The following is a 27994-nucleotide window of genomic DNA, read 5'->3' as shown; positions in this document are numbered from 1 at the left end:
TCCGGCCTGCAAAATGTGTTGCCTACTTTTAGGCTTCAATGAAATTGGTTCTCATTTTAATATTTCTTCGTTTTTATTTTATAACTTGCATATATATACATAAGGATATATAATTTTACAATAACATAACTAACATGCATACATGCATACAGATTGCAGATTGCATCGTTTACAACTAATGCACATAATTTATAGGGCAGTAACTGTTTATGATTTCTTTGCTTGCCGCGTAAACAATTAATTAATTATCACATTTTCTAAATCGATATATATATATATAATGTACTTATACAAACTGTATTGATGGACTATTTGATTTGAATACTCGGCCCATTTAGATGGAGCCGTAATTGGAGATGGCGTCGAGAATCATTTGCCCTTTTGGGCCTCCAAATAGGTGGCGGTGAAGGTGAGTAGGCGGTGTCTCTGCTTCAAATTGCGTGCACGAACGTGGGACGAGTTCAATTCCTCCGTATAGCTGCCGGGAAACCAGCCGACAGCTCCGTCTCTTATCCGTTCACCCTGATACCAACCTAAATAGGAGAAAATGAGCATAAATTTATAATTCTCTAAGATTTACCATCGGTGGGTGATTGGCACTTACCATCCGGCAGCTTGCGTGAGACATTAACCACGTCGCCCAGCTCCAGCTGTAGCACATCTGGCTCATCAGATTCGTAGCTGTGCTTGGCAATAACCTGCGGACAGTCCCACGACTCGTACAGTTTCTCACCAGGCGTTTCCGCCTCCGGTGGACGCATGGCCTCCAGCCAGCGCTGCTGATCAGACACTGATGGGCACGACAGCACCTGGATAAAGGAACAGATAAGTAAATATTCACTTGTCAAAGTAAAGTGAGTGAACTTACAAGTTCAATTGTCTTGCGCTCATGGTTCTCCAGCAGTGTCATCAGCATGAGATTTTTGCTAGTCGGATCCTTGATGTCTTTGGTAGGCAGCTGGGGTAGATTGTCACCCGATGTTAGAGTCAACATGCTTCTTGGACAGTAGTCGAACACCGAAAAGTTTGAGTCGCCCTTGCGCTTGCAGAGCACCAGCAAATCGGAGAAGAGGAATGCATAGATGCTCGACTTCGTGAAGCGTTTGCCAAACGTCAGCTTCGCATCATCGCCGCGCCACATTAGGTGAGTCAACTCACCCCGTTTGACCAGGAAACGTGGCTTGGCGCCCTGCTTGGGCACACCCACAGGTGCAATGGCCAGGGCGCGTATATGACTGGGGAACTCTAATTGTTTGGAGATGCGCTCCAGCTCGTAGGCTTGCTCACAGCGATTGGCTGCCTCGTTGCACTGGGCGACGATCTTCTGGACGAGCGCCAGGGCTAGTTTCCAGCCCTCGTATTCCTCGGTATTGTGTGGTGACTCTTTGCTAAACACCGCATCGATGAGCAGTGGAAGACGTGTGATTCGCTGCATGGGCAGCATGAGGAACGAATGTAAATTGAGTCCACAGCAACTAGGACTGGCTTCCAGCTTCTCCAGATGCTGTTGGAACGCTCCCGTCTTCGCCTCCTTCAAACGACGCAGTGTTCGATCCATGCGTCCCTGATGCTCACAGAATGTGATGTACACATGAAAATGCCGTTCAGCGATCTCGTAGATGCAACGGCTCAGTCCGACCAACATGATATTGTTCTGCCAGCAGCACTCCAGCTCCGTAAGCAGACGCTCCGAGCATTCGTGCACGGGCACAATGTAGGAGAAGAGCGCTTTGCGATCCTTCGTGCTTAGCACGGAGCTATCGCAGAAGGCGGTATTGTTCATAAAGTGACGACGCAGCAGATTGAGAGACTTCAAATAACTCGCCTCCGACGTCATGATCTCGAACTTGGCCTCCTGCAGGCCGCGCTCTCGCGGTGTCAACGTAGCTGCAAGACATTTATATTTAGTAATCGAAATTGTCAGAGAGTTAAGTTCAGATGCTTACGTAGAATGCCAGAATGGATGACCTCTGGTATTTCGCTCCACAGCGTTCGCGATGGCCCATTCTTGGGTTCCACCAGCTGCAAGGCGCTGGGACGAGTCTTTTGGGTCTGCTGCGCTGGTTCCTTTTTGGCATGCGCATGCTGCCCAATCTCCTCATACCCGTCTGTTGAGCTCTCGTGCGCCTCCAGATCTCGTGTAATGGACTGGAAGGAAACAAGATTAGTTTATATACTGGGATACAATATAAGTTAACTTACCTCCAGCTTGGCTGCGCTGTAGACCTGATAGAGTGGCTCGTTGAAGAACAAGCTGTGTGGCTGCAGCTCATCGCCCAGACCCGCCTCGTTGCCCGTGGAGACTCCTGAGCTGCCGCTCGAGCTGGCCACGGAGATGCCGCTGGTCTGATACAGTCCCGACTCGGTATACCACGAGCTGCTGCCTCCTCCAGGGGTATTTGGTGTGGGCGTGGCTGGCTCGTCAGTTCCATGTGTAGCGGTTAGAGTTGTTGTTGACTGTTTGAAGACGCCGCATTCGGCATACCAAGAGGTGGGTGAATGTGGCTCCAGCTGCGTTCTATTATTGCTATTGCGCAGCTCTACTGACGGCGGCGGCGGTGGTGGGGGATCGTGCGGACGCACGCCAATGGTCGTGCGACGTCGCATAGCCTTCGCCTCCTTTTTGGATTTGCGTGCGACCGTCGAGAACTTTTGTGACTCGGCGCTGGGCGTTGACGGCATAACGGGTATATCGCCAGAAGAGGCCTTCTCCGAGAAGCCCGAGTCCAGTTCGCCAGAGCCATGATGCTCCTGCTGCTCATGCTGCTGCGGCGTTGCTGGATCCTCAATGTAGAATGTGCTGCGCGTTGGCGTCAGCGCCGCCAGCTGCTTCGTATCAAAGGAGGCACCAACCAGGCTCTTGCGTAGCCTCGATCTGAGACTCTTGCCATTCTTCTGTTTGGGTCTCAGCAGGCTGGCAGACGACGCCTGCTGCTCCTGCTGCTGTTGCGGTGGATCCTGTTGACTCTGACCGGCCACCAGATTGCGCTCGGAGCTGCTCAACGAGCCGGCCGTCTCTTGTGGCTCCCGCTTGCGGCACTCCACATAGAACTGTGCTCCACTATTCTCGTAGATCTTCTGCTGGCTGCCCTTGTGCGACTTCTTGCTGGAGATGAAATCCTTGAACTTCCGCACTATGGCATAGACTTGATTCTGTGGCGCCGGCGGCAATGGCAGCCGATGATTCCGCATGTCCACGCCGCTATCATTGTGCTGCAAATGTAACTGGATTAGCTGTGATCTGTACGCTTAGGGATCGAGGGAATCTTACGTGCTGAAGGCGCTGTTCTGGCTCCGTAGGCTCGTCGCTGTCTGTCTCAAACGAATCGTAGTCATCCGAGTAGATCTGGTGTTGGCCCAGCGCATGCGCCGACGCCGACTGCTGCTTGCTGCTGCGCTCCTGATGCCGCTTGTGATGCTGCCCGGGCAGAAGCTGCGTCGAGTGGCGCTTATTGCCCAGCGGCGACAGCGTCTCGTAATAGTGATCCGAGTCATCTGTGAAGTGGATAAAGGGAGTGACAAGGGAATTAGTTTATAGTTGATTCGCTTTCGATTCGGGAAAACTCTTCTGCACTCGGCTGCTGCCCAAAACGAACCTACAAAGCTGCTGACCAGCACGCTCTCTCGACTCGCGTCGCCTGGCTCCACGTGACGCAGCCGCAGTACAGTCTGATGCAGTGGCAGTCGACGCGGCTGTTGCTGTTGGAGCTGCCGCTGCTGACTGATTGCGGCTGCCTCATTCTGATAGATAGGCTCCGGCTCGGGCTCCGACTTGGAGCTCGGCTCGGCATTCAGGTAAACACAGCTCGTTGGGCAGGTGATGCTCACCTCGCCCACAGCGCGCGGCCGACGCTTGCGTGGCAGTGTGACCAGCTGCTGCTGTTCGCCCGAGGCGTTGCTTTGCGTGTGGGCGTGGCTACTGCGATTGCTGCTTGTGCTCAGGCTGCTCGTGCAGCTGAGACGTTGACTGTGATTGAGGCGCGTTGCCATCGCAGCATATTTTAGAAACTCGATGCGTTTGCTCTCCTATCGACTACTGCACCAATAATGAATACCAAGAATTAATTAATGTTCCGTTCTTCGAGTTGTTGTTGTTGTTGTTATTGTTGTTTGTGTTGCTGCAGCTGAACTCTTGAACTTTCTTTGCAGTCGCTTTGGCTGCTGCTCGCTCTCAATTGAAAGCAATTAAATGCGCGCGAAACGAAAATTTTTATTGCCCTTTTATGGCTGCATTAAGGCAAAGGGAAGTTTTCAGTTGGCTATGTGCGAGGGTTGCCCCGGAAGTTAGCCTAAGTTTTTAAAAATATATATATCGTATAATTCTACTACTATTCACAATATTTTGTCAGCTAATATCTAAATGTTTATGTATATTTTCCACAGAAGCTTTTATGTTGTTGTTTCTGAATAACCTTGGCCCAGTCTTGTGACTAATTTCGATTGTTAATAAGCTATATTTGTTATTTAAAGTTATATTTGTTATCCTAACAATACAACTTCACATAGCTTTGTGCCTTTTGTTAATAAGAAATATTTGTTATCAGAAGCTATATGACAACTATAGAAATTCACATAACACATATATCTAATTAACAATTCAAATTTATAAAATGAAGCTAATCAATATGATAATGAAAACCTTTCTTATACAGGTTCTATTTCATGAAAAGCAGTTCAATGCCAACTTTGAAAAGAATTTGCTTGTTTATCATACTTATGGCGCTGTTGGAACAGCTTTAAATGTTTAACTTTCATTTCGAATTCTCCAATAGAACAAAAACAAAAGTTTTGCTTTCAGTTTTTGTGTGCGCAGTCAAAATAATAAAATAAGCTAATTAACGTCAGCTGGGCTAAGCAATAATTGTTTATAATTGAAGTTATAAATTTTGGATAACATTTTATTGAACTGCCCTCGTTGCGCTCGGCACTACGCTAATTAAGCAAATTTTTCAAGTGTCACAATAGTACTGTGCGACCAGCGCTATATAAACGCATTGAAACAACGCGGCGTATGCGTGATTTGGAGGCATGCAAAATAGCGCGAATTATAATGAAACGAACAGACATGGTTCAATGCAGGCACAACAATGAAAGAAAGACTAAACAGAGGCGAAAATGTATATAAAAAACAAAAACAGAAACAGCAGGTACAATTGGGCACCCAAAAAAGCGTTAGACTAGATAAAACCAGAGCAGCGACACACAAAACACACTCGAATATTACGTATACGCAGCGAAGCGAACCGGTTCGACGGCGAGATAATAAAATAGAGTTTCATATATGGTCAAACAGACGGCAGTAGCTGGATGCTAAAAGCTGCTCAAAAAGAGGCCGAGAGAGAGAGAGAGAGAGAGAGAGAGAGGACATCAATGAAACATGATCATTTTGTGTGACTTGTTGACTGGACAAAGCGACACTTGTTGCTTGTTGTTGTTGCTGCTGATGCGTGGGACGCAACTTGTTTGGCTTTTGTTGCCAGTTGCCGTCAGTTGCTCAGAACTGTGCGCCAAAGGCCAATTTCAATAGCCAATTTCTGTGAAATGTCGTTTATAGATATCTTATGGGTTTTTTTTATTGAGCCGTGGAAAGGGAGCGGAGAGCTTAAGAACTGGAATGACGCAGTCGCCAGAGAGATTGAAAATGTATAATTTGATTATACAATATACTACTTGGCAAAATGTATAAGCAATAAATATATAAGAAAGTCTACTAACTCCAAGTAAAACAATATAGTTTATAAATTTACATAGCTGTTGACCTTCGCTCTATATAAACCCAATAGGTTATTCTACCTTTTGGTCATTGAAAATCACAATGTAACGAAATTTGAGCAGCTTTTTGGACCGTGAACGAGCATTACACAGTTGGTTGCTTCCGGCTGCTTCGTTCTTTTCGCTAAACTAAAAAAACAACGGTTATTCAATTTAATGATAGAATTGTTTAATCCAGGGACGAAACTTTCAACAAGTGTGCACTATTTAACATAACTTCCAGGTCTATGTTTTTGCTCAGTGTATTGCGTGAGGCGGAAATGTGAAAAATTCGTTCTCTTTGGTTACCTTATGGCCAATTATTGAAGTTTTGCGTGTGGGCCACTCACAACGTTTAAACAAAAGAGTCTAGACAAACAACAGATACAGCTAGATGTACACATATCAACGTATGCATATATGTGTCTATCTGTATAGGCATGTTTGCAATTACTGCAAAATCTGTTGAGATTGTCTATAATTACAAGAAAAGAAAACAATTCTTAGCCTTGGCTAAGTGCATGCCAAGCGGTTCACTTGCTACGCTCTATCTCTATCTTTCTCTCTCGCTCTTACTTCATCAGGTTCTCTGCTTGAAAAAAAAAAAAAAAACATTTTTAATTATTTCCAATTTTCAATGCAGCTGAAACGTTTCTTTCGATTGATCGATTGACGCTTCGAGGTCAAACTGATTAAAAGCCAAACGATGTCATTGTCGGAGATGAAAACAAGTTTGATTTAACAGCTTAAGCCAGAGAATTAACAGCAAAAACCATCAATATTTCATAGCGGCTTTTCCGCAATTGCGTGCCTGCCGATTGGGCGGTTTTTATGTCTTTCCATTACACTTTCGCTTTTCTTTTTTTTTACCTAATCATCGCGTGTTGGGAAAAATAAAAAGCGAACGTGCCCTGTGTAAAAGTTGAGCTGAGAATTAAAAGTCGTCGCATTGCCTGCCGGGTTTTTCAACTAATTTCGCCCCAGACTCTAATTGCAACGCATTTAACATTTTACAGTTGTTTGCTTTAGGCACTTAACAGTTAGTAGATAGCAGTTGGGCCTGTTGCATTTGACTTCCCAATTAGGTGCGTCGCTGCGCTGCATCGCGCTGCTCGCGTTCACTGAACTTTTTATGTCGGCTACCGCCGCGTCGGCCATATTGCAAAAGCTTTTATTTTTTTTGTTTTTGTTTATTTATGGGATATTTTCTTTTTGTTTCGAATGCTCCTCTTTTGAATGCACATCTTTATTGCATATGGATTACGTTTGATTTTGCAATTTCGCACGCTTTGCTTTTTACCTATTCAACTATTTACTATTTCTCTATGTACTTCAATTTCGCTCCGTCATTGCAGTGATTTTTTTTCTTTCAGTTTGAGTTCCTTAAGCTGCTCGCCGTGTTTTTATTTTTTTTCAACTGCTTTTAACTTCTTCAAGGTTGTGCGCTTTATAGTATGTATTTCTAGACTGGTTTTCGCTTAACAATTTCGTCATCTCTCAAAGCAGCAGCAACAACAGCAACAATAACGGTGAAACATTAAGCTTTCAGTTGACGCTTGTTTGCGGGTGTAGGGCAAATGAGGCAGACGAGCGAATTCAGTTTCGGTTTTAGTTCGTGACGTCTCGATGCCTTTTCATAAAAGTACATCACAACAACAATAACAACAACAACAGTGTGCAATAATTCAAAGCTAGCTGCGCTGCCCGCCGCGCAGTCGACGCTAACGTCTGACGCTGGGGTCGTTTACTAATTTTGCATGCACCGCATGCATTTTTCTTATAATCGCTTTTCTTTTTCACTTTTCACAGCAGTTGCGCGCACGTACGCATAACAACATCAAAAACCAAAAAATATTAATTATAATTATTGTAGAAAATATATTGCATCGTTTTTTCACACTAAACACACTCAAATTCCACTGGTTGGGCGACTTTTCGACAGGCAGCGTCCGCAAAACGAACCGAACGTGGAAACTGACGCGCCGAGACTGGGCAGCTGGGAGAGAGACTCAGACTGTGACGGCGAGTCAAAGAGCGAGCGCAAGCAACGGTGCGAGTAGGTCTGTGAGAGACAGCAACAGATACCAGTGGCTGACATTGTTGTTGCTGCTGGCAGCTGTAGAATGAAAATTGCACAGCAATAAGCTCAACCGTCCAGTTTATGGGCATTGTTTGGGCGCGCGCGCGCGCTCTCTACTTGTTGCCTTATGTGGAACCTGTCGCACGATGCAGCCGCGCACAGCCAGGCGCCAATTGCAATTCCAATTCCACTTCGTTGCTTGTGTGAGAAATGTGCGCACAGTGCTTACTCACTTGTTGTGCATGCGCGTGTATGTGTGCGTGTGTCTGTGTTGTTGCTGTTGGGCTTTACTCTCATTTGCATTGGGCATAATTAACTGTGAGTTGTGTTTATCTCCGTATTAGTTTTCATTTCATTTGACATTTCATTTTCTGCGTGTTCGCAACACCATACTCTTAACCACCTTGGCTTGGGCATCATTACGGCACACTTATCAACAAAATAAATTGTCGTTGACGGACCCCAAACTACATTTATAATAAGCATAATTAAGGCAATTTAAGTGTCAAGTCTATTACGCGAGCAACAGTATGCTGTGGATGCCATGTGGAGCGTAAGCTTCGCAAAGACACAAACCATAACTTGCACATCAGCTGTGATTGCAAGTTCGACTTAAAAGCTTCAGCTGCGTCAACATTTGAAAGCTTTTCATTTGCATTTTGCGGCGCGTTTTTATATAGGAAATACGAATTTTTAAGACAAGGAAAATATTTTATAATTGAAATAAAGCAACAAAGAGGAACAAGGCTAATAATAAATAGACTAAACGGAAGAGCGTTCTTTGTAGACAGACACCAGCGTGAATGTCAAAGAGTGTACGAATAGCAGATGCCCTGTAAACAATGCTTTGATATCTTTGGGGATATTCAATTATTAAGCAACTTGTAAAGCTTTAACATGGCAAATAGCACATATGCACATATATTAACCTACTTTCCATTGTTATGGGGTATCAAAAGATGAAGATATATGCATTTCAGGTAAAGTCTGAGAAAATTGCGAATAAATAGCTTTGTCAGCGCTCTCCTATCTAATACAGATATTGTCTTTGCCATGAGTATAAGTATTTTTGTTTGTTTGTTAGTATTTACTCTCTTACCCTCTATGCAGCTTTTGGCCTTGTTTTGTTGCAGTCTTTTGTCTCTTATGCGTTTTGACCAATCGGGACTGCGAACGCGATGCTGCTTGAAACGTTCCCGAACGCTGAAAATAATAATAGTATATATAAATAAATAAGTATCGATTAATTAAATATGTGTATATCTGATCTATAGTAAGTACTTCATAGTGATCGATCAAGTCAGACAGCGACTGAAGTAGTGAGAGAGAGTACTTTAGTGTTGGGCGCCTCGCTTTCAACTGCCTTGAAGTTCTCAGATTGTTAGATACCCTACAAATGAAACTCAAGTGAAGTCGGCCAATCTTATCTGCCTGATAACAGTTGGAATTGTGGGTCAACCAATTAATGTGGGTGGGTGCCCACCAATAAGTAAACTGCATTTGCTCTTCTGTTGCAATGCCTAAGGAATATTTCATTTACTCAGTTAAGATCTGAGGGCGAAATGTAAATAATACTGATCTATATAGACAACTCAAACGTTGTGACTCGACAATTTGTTAATTGTTAAGAAATTGTTGTCTGTTCGTCTGATTGGGTTTCCTAATAATTGAACAAATGACATAATAATTGTCGTAAGTATTTCTTAAATGGTGTTAAAGCGAAGTTAAATTGTTGAGTGAATGCAGACGCAAGAGAAGAAGAAAACAACGTAGAGTGAGCGACCACGTAGAGATAGAGAAAGACAGACTAAATCAGACAGAGAGAGAGAGAGAGAGAAAATGTTGCAGTTGGGCATATAAAAGTGAATAAACTTTTTTAGCAAAGTTAAAACTGCATTTTAGAAAGAAAAACTTTGACTGATAACTGAAATGAGTCAGAGAGAGAACTAGTGAGAGAGAGACAGACAGAGAGAGAGTTATCATTGCAAACGTCACCTTTTATATGGTGATGTTTTGGATAATTCTCCAATGATTCACAGCTAACCCGAAATATAATTTCATCTTAAGCATTCTAGTAATTCTAAGGCATTCATAAACAAACAACTCATTCCGCTTGTAAACTTAACAAATACTAAATGACACACAATTAAAATTTAGCATATATACAGACAAATGTAGAAGCCGCAGCCACTGCCGCTTTCTATCTTATCGCCCCAACATGTATAATATATAGAAAGCAATAACTGAATAAAAAGTGCAAAAGCTGCACAAGGGAAAACGTGAACAATCAACGGGTTGATCTAAGTTCAGCGTCTACCCAAGATTAGGCACAACTGCAACTAGCTGTTTAATAATTTTCTACAAGTCTGCTGACCCATTAACCTTATTGGAAATGCTTGAAAAGCAGTTGCCTTGACCCAATCTTCCTTTGGGGTTAGTATATTTCTTCATGGACTTGTTATGATATTTTCGACTGTGGGCAATCTTTGGGCAACCCTCGCCCTTCCTTCTGCTCGCTGCACCGATTGGCGTCAACCGGGCCGCAGTCGCCGATAAGATAAGCCCAACCCAAACAAACTAATCAGCAATCTACGCAGAATTCGTTATCAATACCCCCCACTTCGTATCGCCCTCTCTCCCTCTCAGTCTGCCTCCTTCACCCCTTCTTACTTACACAACGAACTGCGCCTCGCCGATGGCTGTGAATGTAGCCGTAGCAGCTGCTGTCTCTGCCTCGCCATCGGATATATCCACCCAGGCATCGCTGTTGTCACTGGAGCCAGCAATGGAGGATCGCTTGTCGCACTGCTTGCCTGCGCCGCTGCTGCCCGCTGCGCTGCCAACGCCGCTGCCCGCGCCACTGCCGGCGCTGCTGCTGGCCAGCGAGGAACGACAGCCGCTGCCATAGACAATGTGGCCCGTGGCTAGCGAGGATTCATATAAACTGTTCGTGCGATGATCCGAGGAGAGAGTGAGCGTTGAGCCACTGCTAGACAGCTGCACGCCGGATGCTGTTGCTCCCGCTCCAGCTCCCTCACTGGGTCCAGTTGAGCTCTTGCTCTTGCGGTAATTGGAGATGCTCTCATAGCAATTGGAGCTGATTGAAATGGCATCCGTCTTGCTGCGCTGCAGTGCCAGCGACTCGTAGCAGCCTTTGATGGTGTCATAGATGTTCTCATCATCCTCATCCGTCGAGGCTGGAGCGGCACAGGCCTTGCCCGAGAGTCGACTTGGCTGTGAAGGCTTGGCCGGGGCAGGCCGAAGAACGCATGGAGATTTGGGCAGCACTCGCTTTGGTTTGGGAAGCTCTGGCAGCTCATCGCGCGTATTGCGTCCGAGTGTGCCGGTGCTTGAAGAGATTGGGGTCGTAGGCGTGACCGGAGCAGCGAAGGCTTCATAGTCATCGCTGTTTCCCGAAGATCCCGCTATGGACTCGTAGCCCTCCAGCCAGTTGCTCTTGGCTGCAGCTGCATCTGCTCCAGCAGGTACTCCTGTTGCTGCTGTTGTTATTGTTGTTGTTGTTGTTGCCTCTTCCACCGTCTGATAGATGTCCTCCACTGGCATTAATGTCTCCTTCTCTTTATCCATTTGGTTTGTTATCTTGTACAGGCTCGACACCTGTGGCTCAGTCTTGATTTCCGTCGAGGGCGTTATGGGCTCATACATTGGCTCCAGCTCCTGCTCCTCCTGCATCTGCCCTTTCAACAGTTGCTTCTCCTCCTTGGCCAGCTGCTTCTGCTCCATGATCATTTGCTCGCCTTCGATGGCATTCACCAACGTCACATTGACCGCCTGGTTGAGCAGCAGCTGATTGTTGGACACCTGCTTGTTGGCCGCCTGATAGATGAAGGAGTTGTTGGGCAGCAGACGCTGCTCGAAGTCATCGTTGGCTGCGATCACCAGCTCCCCATCCGTTGTCTTTGCCGGCTCTCCGAGTATTTTCAGCTTTTGATCCAACACTTCGAGTGCAGCCAAAATCTTGGCATCTGCTTCCACGCATGGCGACACCAACGGCTTTTGCTCTTGCTCATCCTGCTGCAGCTGCTGCTCCTGTTCCAGCTTGTGCTCCTGCTCCTGCTCTGCTGCTGCTTCTTTTTCAGCTATAGTTTTGGTGGGCGTATTTGGGGGCGTGGCTGCTTTCTTGTTCTTAATGAAGGGCAGCAGGCGCAGCTTCTCATAGATCGTCGCATACTTGTGCTTGCGCTGCTTCTGTCGCTCCTCCGCCTCCACATCCTCCAGCTCTTCGGGCATCACCTCTTCCACAGTGGACTTTGGCTTGGTAGCTTCATCTAGATCCGATTGGACACCCTCATCCGTGCTGGCGTTCGGCTCCACGGGCGTCTTCACCTCCTCTTTCACCACCTCCAGCTTCAGCTGCTGCTGCTCCAGCTCCAGTATCAGCTGCTGTTGGCTGCGACTGCGTTTGTTTCTCATCTGCTTGCTGAGGCTCAGCGTGCTGGGTCGCTGGCTCATCAGCTCCTGGTGCTTGCGCAGCAGCTGTTGCGTCTTCTGTGGCACCAGGGGCTTATCCAGTTTCTCGAATTTCTTAATGTTACGCTGCACCATGGAGCTACGCTGTGACTGCGACGGCGACTGCGAGGGCGAGTTGGACTGCTCCGCACGCTCCAGCTGCTGCTGTTGCTGTTGCTGTATAGTTGATCGCTCCACAATCTTGTAGACATGTGAGCCACGCGATAGCCACACGCCATTCTTGCGCTTCACCTGCTCCAGCACTCGTGCGTCCTTCTGTATGATCTCATTGAATTGTTGCGTCAGCTGACGCACCACACCGCCGCCGCCGCCACCGCTGAACTCCCCACCAGCCCCGCCCCCTTGGTGAGTGTGGGTGTGACTGTGACTGTGGCTGGACATGCGTCGTGGTGTGTGGTGCTGATGAAACGATTTGCCCGCATGTGTTTTGAAACTGTATTTGCGGCGTGTGCCCGCACTGCGAGTCGCGCTCGTCTGTGACGTCACTGTTATCCCTGAGGTCGCAATGGAAGTGAGCGAATTTGCGGAATTTACCGTTTGCAGCGATTCACTGCTGCCGCTGTGGCCGCTCGCCGCGCTCAGACTAATGCGAACTGAATTCGCCGCTGTTGCTGCTTGCGCTGCGGTCGCTGCTGTCGCTGCTGCTGCCGACTGCTCGCTGATAAGATTCACCTGCTCACTCGCACCCACTCGCTCGCCCTGTCGCCCATAGCTAGAGGCTTGCTCATGCTGATTATCGGATTGGCTGCACTTGGCCATGACGTCCTCGCGCTTGGGCCACTGCAGACGTTCGCCCGCCGCGTTGCCCGCTTTGACAGCGATAAAAGTCGCGTTCGTATTACCGTTGGCGTCGCTGCTGCGTCGCAGTTTGCTTTGCATTTTTGCCTGTTCGGCGTTTTTGTACTTGTAGAAATTGTCCTTGTCCCGCTGCAATTGCAGCAGCAGCTGTTGCTCCGACGGCGTCTCCTGCAGATTGTGTAAGCTGGCGGCGCGTTTTGCGCGCGTTTCGTGCGCGTTTGTCAGGCTGGGCCAGTCGCGCGCGTTATTAAACGCATTCACCAAACAGCTAACCGACTTGTTTAGCTTGCGCAGGGTGCCCAGCCCCTGGCGCTGGACGTGGGACTCCGCTGCCTCGACGCTGGCGCTGTGGATGCGCTTGCTCCAGAGCAAACGTAGAGTTTGAACGCCGCGGAATTCGCGAAACGCGCGCGATTCACAGTTGCAATTGTTGTTGTTGATTCTATTGCTAGTCTCTCGATTGCTGTTAGTGTTAGATGTATCGTTATCGTTATCGTTACAGTTATTATTATCGTTATCGTTAGCTTTATCGTTCGCACTTGCACTCTTCACCAGCCAACCGAGTATTGTCTTTTCTTTACGCGGCGAAGTATTTGTTGTTGCCGTTGTTGTTGTTGTTGTTGTTGTTGCATTTCCATTGCATTCGCTGCGCGCTGCAGCCGCATCCATATTCGATCCAGATGAGGTCGCCATGGCGTCCGCTGACAACTGCATTGCTACGATCAAGCGTTCGGCGGCGACGTCTGTCTTGGCCAGCGGCCGATGGCCAATTCAAATGGAAGCTGCCGTCGCCTCGAGGCCTGAAAGACAAAGAGCAAGAAAGAGAGAGAGAGAGATTTTAAGTGAGACGGCAGCAGGTGGTGAAAGCGCATGGAAATTGTTGAAATATCTCCAAATTGAGTGGCCAAAAACTCTTGACGTGTATGCAAATTAGCTGCGGAGAGAGGGGCGCTGTCGCGGAGGCGTGGCATTTACAGTGGCATGCTTTATGCACACACAGTAACAGTAACAGCAACAACAACGCGATGCTGGCCTAAATGAAACATGCGCCACAGGAAATGAGCCACTTAAACAACAACAAACAGCAAAACAAGTTGGGATTAAACACACAGCAGCTCGTTAAATCAAAGTGAATTGAAGACAAACGCGCCGTAAATATTGATAAAAATAAAGATAATGCAATTCAGGTTATAACGTAAATAATAATATTAATAAGAAATTATTAAGAGTAAAAGCCAGATAAGATATGCGAACGAAAGAATGTGGAGGACTAAATGGATTTGATATGATATTTAGCTGATATCAATGATACATATGATATAGAAATATATCAGTCTATTAAGCAAATAGAGTTAGGAGCTGATCGGATATAATATAAAAATGTATAAGTATACGAAAACTTTAACTAGGCTAGACTATTGCATTATTGTATTTATAACTCATGATTCAAGTTTTTATCAGAACTCTTAGCTGATATAGAAAATATGCCTAGGTGTGTAAAACAGAGTTTATCGAAATTGTAGAACAGTTTGTTTATGAACTTCAACAACATTTTTTATCAGACAAGGTCATAATAACTGCATAGCTCTTAAAAGCTATAAACTGATCGTAAATAACAGCCAAAGTATTGATTCTAATCTGCTGGTTAAGCTTGAAGAGTGGACTGTCCTCCAGCCACGTTACAGGCGAAGTCAACGAGATTCACATTGTCTAAGCTCTATTTATATAGATATATTTATATAGAACACATTCACTTGCTTTAACATTTATATTTATAATATGCCATGAATGTACATACATATATAAAATATATACTTTCATGACATATAATAAATATAATTGCATTTTGTGTTTCTTGAACTCTGGCCCATTAATCACTGCACCGCAAAAGTGAAAATAACAAGTTGATCGTTTTGATAAATTTTCATTCCTAACAATCGTCAGTGGCATTTGGAACGAGCAACGTGGCGTATGCGCAATTTGTTAGCTGCAGCTAAGCGTCAACAAAGCTTTGCTTATGCCACACACACACACACAGCATTGCGTATGCGTGATATGGTTTTTTGGCAATTCGATCTTATCAAAACTTGCGCACAGTTAAGGAAAAGATATAAAAAAAAAACAACAAGATTTATATATATAATAAAATGCTTGCCCAACTGCCAAAGCCGCACACGTTGTTCGCCAGCTGCCAGCCCCACACACCTACCCGACCAGTCGCCCACCTGCCGGAGCTCACGTTTTTGTCACACACACTCGCACACACACACTCACACACAATTGTCAATTATAATGAGCGATTACATAAAAAGCGTACAACAAATTTCTTTGCTTCACTGTAAAATAGTTTTTTAAGCCGCTTTTGTTGGCTGCCATAGTTGTGTGCTTCTTCTTCATTTTCTTCTAATACCACCTTGCCATCCCGCTGCTGGCCCGCTGGCCCTCTAGCCCTCTAGCCCGAATGGCTCCTTCAGCTGCTTGTCAGCAGCGGCGACGAACGCGTTGCGAATAACAAAAATAATTTAACGCTATGGCAAATGGTATTTAAACAAAATATTAAATAAGAGTCAGCTATACACACACACACAGACACATACACACACACTCGCTCAGACAATTGCAATGTAAATAAGAAGCTAAATTTGTTGATTACGCAAACGCTTATTAGCCATATAGAAAAACAGTCAAGTGAATAGATATATAAATTTATATATACAATATTTATATTTATATACAAGTATACATACATATTCAATTGGCTGCCTTCATTTGTGGCTTATAGAAATATGGCCTTAAAACTCTATTATCATCAAATTTCATGTGCATAAGTAAACAGAAAAAAAGATTCATTAAAATCTATATGTCATTAATTGAAAATAAGCAATAACTGTATAATGCTCGATCATAGCTACCCAGAAAAAGCCTCATTATTGTATATATGTACGTACATAAGCTAATATGCTCGCTTTTTACCTCATGAACAGGCATTAAAACAGACTCAATCTCAGTTTCCCATACCCTCTTTTATATATACATTTATAAATAACAATTCAATGTGTGATTCTCTCTTATCTACTGTGAATTTCGGAGATCTCGTGAATAAATTGCAAAACCAAATCCCTTGTCTATAAATATTTATTCCGAATTAGCATGCAAAATCAGCTTAAAATCAATTAGTTTTCAACTAGAAACAGTCGCAGCACATTTAAATGGATATTTTTATGCGTTAGCCGTTGCCTTATTGGATCGTTCGATCAGCCAATGTCAGCGGCTGTCACCTGTTGCAAACTAAGGCCAGGTGAACAGCTTTTTGGGCCCGGCCAGCAGCGCACAATAAAGCCAACTTTGCATGAGAGTGAGTGAGAGAGAGAGAGAGGGGGAGAAAAAATCAGCAACAAATGCTTTTTGCATATTAAAAAGTTAAGCGATAAACCAAAATGGAAAATGTAAACAATGCAAAAGTTTTAGTAAAATGCATAAAAAACAAACTAACATATAAAAAATATGTGAATGAAAACAAAAGTCTGGCAGATATTTCAAAGAGACTCACTCTCTATATATGGAGTGCTGCACCTGCAGCTGTGACAATGTTTTGTATATATGCATACCCTGTAATTATTGCATATGCAAAAGGCAACGTTGAACTTGAGAGTGAGTATGCAATAAAGACAGAACAAAACTGTATTTGATATTTGCAAATGATAGATTACAGGGTATCTGTAATTCAGTTTTCATAGAGCAAAATTTATACAAATGCAATCTTTTCTATAATACTTATAGTCAGCTATTTACAGGGTATCTGCTGTTCAAGCTCTGTGACTTTTAAGCTGCTTTTTATATAGTTTTTCTGCATTTGCATGCTGTAGTCGTAATGCAAATGACTTCGTCAAGATGCAGCGCCCATAAACAAATGCAGATGAGACGGATGTGCATTATAACAACACACACACAAAAAAAACATGATCATAATTTAAGTGAGATTTTTACAGTTACACTTGCATTTGACCAATAGAAAAGTTAAGGCTAGGCTGGGCTGGGTGAAAGTGACAAAAGTTGTAAAAAAAACAGTGATAAAGACAAAGATAAATAAACGAAAATAGCTGACTGAATGAGCTCAATGCAAATGCCAAGCTGCAGCCTAATGTCTGGCCAATGACTGATAATCGTATTGTTCATCATTCCAAGCAGCAGAAGAAGAAAATGCCCAAGAATCGACGATTAGGCACGCATTGGCTAATGGAACAATCAATGGCTAGATAAGCGTGCTTTGTGCAACCGAATGAATGCGGAAAAAGCGCCAAGATAAGTATGAATTATTCAAACATGATAAAACAAATACCTACACACATTAATCTATATATATATGTATATAATATATAGAAATTTCAATAAATTAATTCAGGCACAATTTATTGATATTAATGCAAAGAAGCTGCTGAGACACATCTGAAACTCTTAAGTTTAACTTGAAGAAATACTCATTAAAAATTGTGAAAGTTTACTTTTCTTTTCCTTTAGGGCCTTTTGTTTTGTTTTTTATTCTTCTATCTTTCGGCTTATTTGACTAATACTGCGGATAGCTAATGAACTGTCTCGCTAAAGATTTAGTGTAGATGACGTCTTGCATTTAAGAAACTAACGAAATGGTCGAATATTAACTTAATTTCTTTTCCAAGCAATACAGAAGGAAGAAAGGCAGATAAAGCTAAGAAAATGATTTAAAATGGATTAAAGCATTCACTTTTATTCTTCTATTGTAAGTCTATATAGGAAAGTCCAAGCCATTACAAGAACATAAATGAGGCTTACCGAATATGTAATGTAGTTATACGTTATAGTACGAACAACTTAATACAGATTATACTAATAGTCAACAGTGTAAGACAACAATCCAAGTTAAGGCACATTTGACAGTAATTTTAAGCTAGTAGATTATATATACATATATAATACAACAAATAAACTTGTATTGTATCGTATTATTGCACTACTGATATTAAGCTCTCTTTCATTTATTTATCATATTTTAACTGTTGTTTAATCACACTTTACGTCACATTTCACTCACTGCCTAACCAGGACCTTCGACTGAAAACTATTTGTTGTCTAATGTATTCAAAGAAAACTTGCATTTGTTTTTGGTAACGTTGGTTGCCCCGACAACCGATCCACGGTGAATGCAACCACCAACCAGCCGACTAACTAAAAAACTTGACTCTGCCTGCCGTTGGCAACCCCTAAAAATTATGGTGACGGAAATTCAACCCTAAGCCGTCAATGCCGCGCATTGGGGCTGGTCAACACGGCGTATGATTTACACCACATTGAATTTGCGTAAACAAATATCAAAAGTTAAGGGCGACTGGCTCAACGGTCGATAGTTTTCATGATTGCCTTCACTCGGGGGGCTTGTTCCTATTTGCATGACATCTGCTCGTTTATTATATACATCTGCTGGCCTCTCCATAAGTCTCGCTGTTTGTCGGCGGCTCCCTTTGTGCGATTTGGAATTGGTGAAGTATGTGTCTTTGTGTGTGTATTATCGGTGTCTGTTTTCACTATATATTCATCCGTCTTATGTCTGCTTTTACGCCTTGCTTCAAGCGAATTCAATTAACAAAATTAAAGTTCGTTTTGTATATAGAAATATGCTTCGAAGGCAACATTTATATAGAGTCTATAGTTCTATGAAACTATCATATGTATTTAATAGTTGGTTATACAGTACATATACTAAATGAACTCCAATAAACACCTATGCAGATCTTATGTTCTTTGCGTTCAGTATATCATATTATCAAAGATAGCCTCTCTGTCTTATGTACATATGTTCCACTCAATAGTTTTATGTTTTTAATAACTACTACTAATAACAACTACAGCTCATGCTATTTTAAAGTTCGTTGGGTTTACACTCAAGGACACAAGATTGTAATAGTTTTTGCTCTAAAGGTAAACCCAATACACAATTTCTTGCGCAAAACCGCATGACAAATACATATACATATAAACAGAGACTACATATCGAACAAATGTATAATATCTAAATAAACTGATAAGCTGTGGAGGATTACTCATGTTTGTTTATTTTTTGTGCTCTCGAAACACATAATATATTGATATATGTACATATGTATGTATATGCATATTAATAAATACATACCGATGTAAGCTAATTAGTCACATTTCTAATTTGTAACCAGATACGCTTTGGGCTAAACCAGTGCATTTTATCTGCAGTTGAAGCTTTTGGCATCTATTTGGTGTGAATATGTGTGTGTACGTTAGTTGTGTATGTACTATATAGTTAACTGCATTCCAAGCATTTTACTAGCTAACGCAAAAAACTCAGAAAGAACCGCAACAAAAGCCAGTCAGGGGAGCGCCGGTTGAGCAGGAGGCGTGGTGGGCGCTGAAGGCAGTCTAAGAGACCGCATAAGGCACAGAGGCGTGTAATTAGCGTGTACCATTGGCAAACTGAACTTAATGTTGCTTGTAAAGAAAAACCTTAGTTGGGGTATTATTAATTTGTTAGAAAACATGTAACACACAAGGGAACATATTACTAGCTTCAATTATTTGAGAGCGATACTTTTATATATGAATGTGTATATAAAAATCTGCATAAAACATGCAAATTTATACATATATTATATAATTAATTTGACAAATACCATATAAATTCTAAAGGAAGCGTATTCATATGTCGCCAAAGCAAAGTTTTTGTTCTTTACTCTTATCTCTCATTCTTGCTGCTAGCACAACGGTAGCTGCGCTGTCGCTGCCTCTGCCTATCCCACTGCCGCCTAACAGTTAGATGAACGAACGCTGAGCTCAGCTGTGCTGTAGGCACAACACGGCCAGCGTTAGCCATAGGCCAGGCAGAGGTCAATATCAGAGGCCAAACGCATAAGAAGACGACAACAAAAAAGTCACAGCTAAGCAGTTTACAGTTAAAGAATAGCAAGAAAAAAGATAACACCAAAATGCAAAAGTCTCATTTCATTTAATTACCATTAAGCCAGGCCACAGCTGTACGAGCTGAGCAAGAAGAAGCAGCAGCAGTAGCACCAGAAGCTGCCATATATAATCCACAACTAGGCAGAAAGAAGACAAAACATATAGCGCAGAAGAAAGAAAAAAAAAACACTTTGCAGGCGCTCAAATTGGCAGGCTTGGCAAGCCTCGCAGACACATACACACACGCACAGCCTGTTCTTGGTGAAATTTTTAGTGCAGAAGCTGTTGGTGTTGTTGTTGTAACTATTTTTATATGTGTGGGCTTTTGTGGCCAAGTGGTTTGGCTAGATTCTTGGCTCAATTTGATTTTGTGGGCGTTTCACTTTTGCCAGCCACTTTCGTTTCACCTTACACACACACATACACCGTGTGTGCCAAATTTTGATTACATCGATTATTGCACATCATTTTCAATAGGAAAGACAAACATTAAACACAAATGAACAGTTTAATATGCGCGCGCAGCTCTCGGCAACGAACACACGCATAAAGGCGACGCCCGCACCTAACAAACAGAGGAAACGACGACCGCACCGAACGACAACTGAAGACCAACTGACTAGCGAAGCTGCTGCTGCTGCTGCCGATGCCGCCGTTGAGTAGCAGAGCAGCGACGCAAGCAGAGCAGAGCCAACTTTGCTGCAAAGAGAGCACGACCAACTTCGTTGAGCGTCGCTGCGACGCGTTGCGACGTCTACGCTTGCGTCGTTGCGCATTCCTCTGTGCATTAGCTGCATTTCGTTCTGATTCTTATGCTTACGCTCTCCGCGCTGGCTGCGCAGCATTTCTCCGCAAGTATGCGACGCCACCTCCAACCCCTTTTCATCTTCCCACATTGCGGATGCAACTTGTAATTGGCAACTGGCAAGTTGCACTGCTGCTTAAACAGCGCTTGTTCTTTGTGGCAATTGCTGGTGTTGCGTTCATTGGCATTTGCCTTGTAGACATCAGCGTTTTAATTAACTTAACAAATTTTGATTAAGTCGCTGGGCACTCTAATTGATTTAAAGCTGCTGCCATCTCAAGCTCCACACCTCTGTGGAATGTGTCTGCACAATTGGCGTAAATCCCATTAGAGACGCGCACGAAAACAAGTTTTGGTTTTGTTTTGTGACGAAAGCCAAACACCAAAAAAAACTAATACACACAAACAGACCCACACACTGAAGAGCGCGCTAAAGACCCGACAAAAACAAAAAATAAGAAAATAAAAAAAATCGAATACCCGCTCGACTTGCAAGTTCTTGCCAAGTTCAACGGACAGCTGCACAAAGCAAACGGCACAAAAAACAAAAACACAACGCAAACGCAAAAGCAATATAACGTTTACTGCTTTTGCTTTTTTGTGTGTTTTCTTGTGTGCGAGCGAGACGCAGCGTAAGAGAGCATGTTTTAGGGTGACCATACCGAGCTGTTAAAGCTATTATGGTGGCCGAAATATTGGAATGCATTTAACAGACGCGCTCAAACGGCGCCAAGCATCAAAGTAGGCCCATCAAAAAGCGTAGACAATGCCAAATAAAACAGAAATACAGAAAACCAGAAAAAAAAAACTGTGCGAACATTTCGCAAAGCTTCAAACAGCGACAGCGACCCGCAAACCTGGTTTTCATTTTCATTTTCATTCAATTCAAACAGACTACAAAAAACAGCAGCCAAACAAGGCCTAAGAGGCGGCAGGCGGGCGTGGCATGTGGGGCACAGCATGTGGCAAGAAATAACGACAAGTACGGCAAGTAGCAATGCAGTTGCCACACACTTGTTGCACACTCTCCGCCAGCTGCCTTTACCCCTCTCTGCCACGCCTCTTCACTAATTTGCATTTGTGCGCCACATCTGTGCCACGCCCTGCACGCCCATCCGCCCATTCGACTGCCACATGCGAAGCACAGCTAATTCATCATTTGCAGCAAGAGAAGAGCAGAAAAAAAAACAAACATTCAAGTGGAGCTTTAATTATTGCCATTTGTTAACACTTACCAAATTCGACGTGAACTTTTCCCTAATCAAAACAAAAGCTACAGCTAAAGTAGAGGTAATTATTTAGCTACATTTTTAGTATTTTAATAGATTAGATATGTATGTATGTATGTACATATATATTGGAATAGTTAATCTTGAGCTTACTTAGCATCATATTTCATTCTTTTTAAAGCATAATATCTAATTGGATTTTAGTTGGTCTAGTTAATGAGGTGCACAAATTTCATTTGGCGTCTAATTTTAGACTCATTTAGATCTGCCCAGCTGAGCAGGTGAAATATATATCCGAGCTTTTCAGCTACGTTGAGAAAAACAACTTTCCAAATGTCGCATGCAACGAGTTGGCGCATTATTACTGGGGTATGCACGACTAGAGAAACATTGTGTTGATTTCATATTAAGTAAATCTAAGTTAGTATTTACTCACAAATGGTTTTAGCACTCTTATCTTAGTCTTAAATCAGCCACATGCAACAGTACCCAAAAATATTATACACATTCTGAGCTTAGGGTATCTCAATCGAAAGTATGAAGTCAGAGAACTGAAAATCTTAAATATGATATGGCAAATTTTCACCTGTGGCTGAGTTCTAAGCGCTCGACCTTGTCTCTGGTAAATCGAGCAGGGAGGGGAAGGGCCAGGGGCTTTACCTAATTCAAACGTGATTTGTGTCCGATTCGAAGCGAGAGACCGTGCGCCACGTACTTGACGCGATCAACGGTCAATGATTCGTGATTAATCAGTTAACTGAAACCGAATCGCAAAAGGAAGCCGAAGACGAAGACGAAGAACAAGAAGAAGCAGAAGAAAGTTGATAGAAAATCAGCTAATTAGCGCGTGGAGCACATAAATTAAAAACTTTATAAATGGCATGATTCGAAGTAAAATATGCCGTCGACACAATTCAGAGCGAGGTTCGAAGAACCTTAGCCCTCAGAGACGTCATCCGTATATGCAGCACTTATGATATAGAGCTGCATATATATATTTATATTCTTTCTAGGCTATTGTTATCAATTTATATGTACGGCCTTGAGATTTGGGTTTCCCACACACACACACACATTTAGATTATAAAGTTTATAATACCTGTCTCTATCAAGTGGTGCTATAGATTATACGGCATATGTGTCCATTTAAGTGGAGTGAGCTCATCCTATGACTAGTTCGCGTTGAATGAACTCTCTGGGCCAGCTGAGTGGCTACCACAGTTAAGTCGCCCACGATTTGACATCGTTTCGGAGCTGCCAAATTGTACAACATTGAACTATATAGAATACTATACTATATACATATATGTTCAATGTGAAATCATTGTCGCACGACTGGCCCAAAACCAAATGCCAAATGCATAACAATGAGCACAGAAAAAACAATCGACTTCGATGCGGAATTTCACAAAAAATAAACATAAATCAATTGGGTACTGTAAAAAGGAATAAAAATAACACCTGATGATCATTGGGGCTGACAACTTAATTAGAATAAGAGCGAAAGACGTGATGAAAGCTGAGATTGATCAGAGATCTGACGGGCAAAATAATGGCTGAATAGGTGGACGAATTATCAATGCTTAGTAGCTGAAATTATTGATCAGTCCCATAATTGGTCACTGATAAAGTGAAAGAGGTGAGCACTGAGCATTAACAGGATCAATAATAAAAGGGCACGATCATCACATTAGAGTTTATCACAGATTAGTTTGCTGAATCAATCAATGATCCATATCAGAAGTGATTAGTGATCATCAGTTGTCATTCGCAGCTTTCATCACAGACCCATCACAATATTAATCATAATTTTGTATCAGAAATGATCATTTGACGCAGAAATGATCACTAAATAGTTAATCAGTTAATCGGATTTAGTCGCTGATTTAGCAAATTCGTAAAATAACAAAAACTAGTTAAAAGTCAAAGCAATTACGTGTTTATCCATATAAATATATAGATATACGTATATATATTTATATATACATATGTATATACATATTTCTGTACATTTAGTAAAAATTTGCTGACGCGAATTGTATGCGAAAGCAAAGTTCATTGTCTGACAAGTGCGATTAATACATGGACAACTACTACAATTTACGAGCTTACGGATCCGAAATTAAGATTCGAGAGCGGGAAAAACAGCTGCCACGTGCGTGGCATGGCATGGCTAAACTTTTCTGTGAGGCACTGTAACTGACCGGTTTGCAAACAGTTTGTCCAGCATGCAGCACTTGATTCGCTTTCTTCGGCACCACGATCATGATCATGATCATGATCATGAGTCACAGCCGCAGGAATGCCCAGTCAAATAAAAAACTCACAAAAAATAAACAAATTAAAGTTGAGCAGGGGAAAAAACAGGTCAGCTGCTCTACACTCACCAAAAGAGCAGCTAAAAACAGAAATCGAGGAAATATCAGAGGCTGGGAAAATACTAAAGTTTAAGGAAAACTTGGTTGAGCTTTGCAATAGTCGGTTGTAAATCTAAAAACTAAAAGTGTTTTGAATCTGAAAGTAAGTGATCGATCTTACATCCAAATCCGCAAAAATGTTTGGGATATTTCATTTGAAAGAATATGCAAGTCTCAAATACAATATTGCTTCTCCCTTTATGTTTTACTTTGACTCTTCTAACTACACTTAACACAAAGCCCAAACACTGTTATTTGACTTCACGAACGACAATATTTATACATAGTTTCATTTACAGCTTCTCATTCGTATAGAAGATTTCTACATACATACATATTACTCATATTATTCATATATACTTAAATGTTTCTTTTTGGTTTTAATCTTAACTTTGGTATACAAAAACGTGCTGCTTTTGCTATTTCGCTTTGGACTGTTTCACAATATTTTAGACTTATTTTTCGTTTAGTTATTTTTGCAAGCCATAATACCTATATTTTCGACCGATTTCTAGGAAATTTAAGTGCTATAGTTTTGGCCAGTGTATCGTTAGCATAAAGCTAATTTGAGCTTAAATTGAACGTTGAGTCAGTCAACAAAAAGTGTCAGCGCGCCCACTATTAGATTATTTTGCATCTATGAGATACATAGATGCAGATACAACAAAATTATACGAATATGTGACGCCCACAGTATAGCCAAATTATATGGCAACAATAATGCTTCAAGAAATCTAATTACAACAATTAAGAAACACGACTTAAAGATACCCTGAAGAAGGTTTAAATGCGTTTCTATTGTCTTTATCTCTGCAATTTCAGATCTGTAGCTTTTATAATTCTTTAGATTTGATTCTTACAGCCGAGGGTAACGACAATGATCAATCATACCATATATATTCCGTGATACCATCAAGCCCTTTTTCTGCTCGCATATTATATACCCTATGCATGCCTGCTCGACGGGCATGAATAGTTATGCAAATCTTGAGCCAAATAATTATCAAAAACAAAAACAATATGAAAGAAAAGAAGCTGTGAACAAATTTGATGTGTGCTCATTCCCAAGAGACTTTCATTGCAAATGGAAATGGAAAGTGAAGTCTTGACAGATATCGTGTGCGTGTCCATACTATATCATTTGCCTGCATAACTATATTATTATGTTATTATGATCACTTGTTAACAGCAGAAACGAGCGACCAGCAACGGAGACTTGGCAAATGTTTTTATTACAGAATTACATTGACATTAACAAATAAACAACATCCAAGTGGAGGCCAGCTTGCGTCTCTGTATTTGTCTTTATGGATTATGTACAAACATCGTATACTTGCCCATGTTTGCCATATTGCTCAGCTTGTCTTTTATTTTATGAGACAGGAAGAAATTGTTAAATAAGTAAGCAACACTCGGCTACACAATCAGGCAGAGAAATATGAAGTCTGATAAACTCTATTTTGTTTATAAATGTTTTCCCAATTAGTAAACCCGTTGCGCTTACTGTTTATTCTTTGTTATTTGCTTTGCTGTTTTCTATGCGATTCTCATGGCCTCAATTACAATTAACGCTTTGATTGATTAATCGAAATTCGATGCCTGTATATTTTTTGATGATTTATCATTATTTTTCTGCCTTCCATTTCGCTAACTTTTACTTGAATAGAGTTTAGCTATTTAACCCTGAAAGCTTTCAGGGTTGACGATCGACATTTTATCTCTCTAAATCAATCACTTAGTAGATTCTTATCACTCTCTTTCTCTCATTCTTTCTGTCTATCATGCTATTCGCTTCGCATTGATTCGTATTTTGCCTGTAGTTTCACATATTCGCTCAAAGACTTGCAATAATAAATATTGCTGTTGCACAGTGTAATTGCAAAATGCAACTGCAACTGTCGCAAGTGAACTTTCAGCTACTTAAGACAATAACCATAAATATATAGGCGACCGGGAAGTACTGACACATGTTAAGCAAATATCAACTGTACACAAATAGAAAAAAAATAGAAGAAAAAAAAAAAAAACAAACAATTGAATAGAAAAGAGTCAACGACAAAGATTTATGTCAGATCTTAAGTGATCTATTGCGTGTAGTCTACGACTTTGGGTTTGACTTCGAATTCGACATCGAATCTTAGCCGGCGGGCAAAACTTTCAGCGCATCTCGCAGAAGTTTCAACCTTTATTTGTCTTTAGCAGCTTTCTAAAGTACGTAAATTGCGAAAGAGGGGCGTAAAAAAAACAACAACAAACAAACAAATAAATCAATTTTCTGTGTATGTATGAATATGTGTAAGCGGCTGTCCTATGGCTCAAGATTAAAGTAGAGCAAAACTGAACAACAAATTCAATTTGTATGAATCAGAGAATTTCCGTTGACATTCGATATCAGAGGAAGCTAAGATATATACGAGAGGGCTTCTGTAGAAGCTATGTATGTATGTAGCTGCGCGATAAGAGCAGCTATTTATCAGCTGAATTAAAGAGTTGTATAAATAGAGGCGAAACAGAACTCTCTTTGTTTTAAGCCCTTAATATTAAATATTTAGTATGTCATCGCAGTAAACTCTTATCAATGCACTTACATTTTGACGGCTTTTCTGTAACGGCTATTGATAAACAATATGAATAATCTAACACTTCACTGTTTTTTTATTGCTCTGTTATATAAAGGCTCAATGTATTGTGTGACTTCTTTCATACACAAATTGAGCGCGCATTATGAATAAGAGATGAAAGCAACAAAAGCTTTTTAATGCGAATTTTTATACACTTTCAATGATCTGAGCAGCATTTGCCACATCTTGTGGCGCGCACACTTTTACTTTTGTTTTAATGGGCAACGTAGCACATTCGATCAATCATTAGCGCAGTTGCACAATTCCAATTGGTTTCGATAACAAAAGCGAACCGAAACCGTAAAACGTAGGCGAGTCCGAATCCGATTCGGAATCCCAGTTCGAATGCGACCCGTTTTTCTGCTTTATTTGCTTTCTTACGATCGCGTTCGCGGGCACAAACAGACTGAAAAGTGAGCGAGACCTAAAGCTAAAGCGGCGCATGCTGCCAACGGCAGACGACGATACGAAGTTGCCTGCTGAAGCTTTAGTGCCGACGAGGTCAGAGCGCACGAAGGCACACTACAATAAAGAAATGGGCATTGAAAAGCTTGGCCAGTAGCCAGTTAGTGTGTCGCTTTGCTAGAGCTTACAGGCGAAGTTCTCAGTTGCTGCGGCGCATCCCGAAGGTCAGTGTGTAAGTAAAGAAATGGGCGCAATGATTATTTGTAACACAACAAAGCTTGCAAGAGTAATTAAGTACTTACATACATATGTATGTACTTCCAATGCAGCGAATGCTCGTGCTTCGCCGTAAGAGCTTTCACACGAAGTTCTCTATCGCTGAAGCTGCCTCGCTACTAAAAGGGACTAAGAAGTATGCGCACACATATGTAAGTGTT

General features: G+C 42.2%; 1 protein-coding gene across 2 annotated transcripts; it reads right to left on the bottom strand.

Annotated features, from left to right (window-relative positions):
• Positions 1-53: 53 nt before the first annotated feature.
• On the bottom strand, positions 54-27562 carry Exn (Ephexin). 2 transcript variants are annotated; one of them, XM_018101565.3, is made up of 9 exons: positions 27120-27562; positions 10506-13920; positions 8931-9034; positions 3272-3495; positions 2203-3213; positions 1947-2148; positions 869-1887; positions 605-809; positions 54-533 (listed from the first exon to the last, which is right to left on the bottom strand). In XM_018101565.3, exons 2-9 carry the CDS (start codon positions 13832-13834, stop codon positions 370-372), a joined length of 6258 nt encoding a protein of 2085 aa, XP_017957054.1. In that variant the 5' UTR covers positions 13835-13920; positions 27120-27562; the 3' UTR covers positions 54-369. The 2 variants fall into 2 exon arrangements, with proteins under 2 accessions (XP_017957054.1, XP_017957053.1); XM_018101564.3 differs by lacking the exon at positions 27120-27562 and adding an exon at positions 20135-20707.
• Positions 27563-27994: the final 432 nt, after the last annotated feature.

This window comes from Drosophila navojoa, chromosome 4 (assembly GCF_054131105.1).
Source record: "Drosophila navojoa isolate 15081-1374.11 chromosome 4, UAZ_NAV_1.0, whole genome shotgun sequence".
NCBI lineage: Eukaryota > Metazoa > Arthropoda > Insecta > Diptera > Drosophilidae > Drosophila > Drosophila navojoa.
This window is presented reverse-complemented; position numbering and strand designations above follow the sequence as displayed.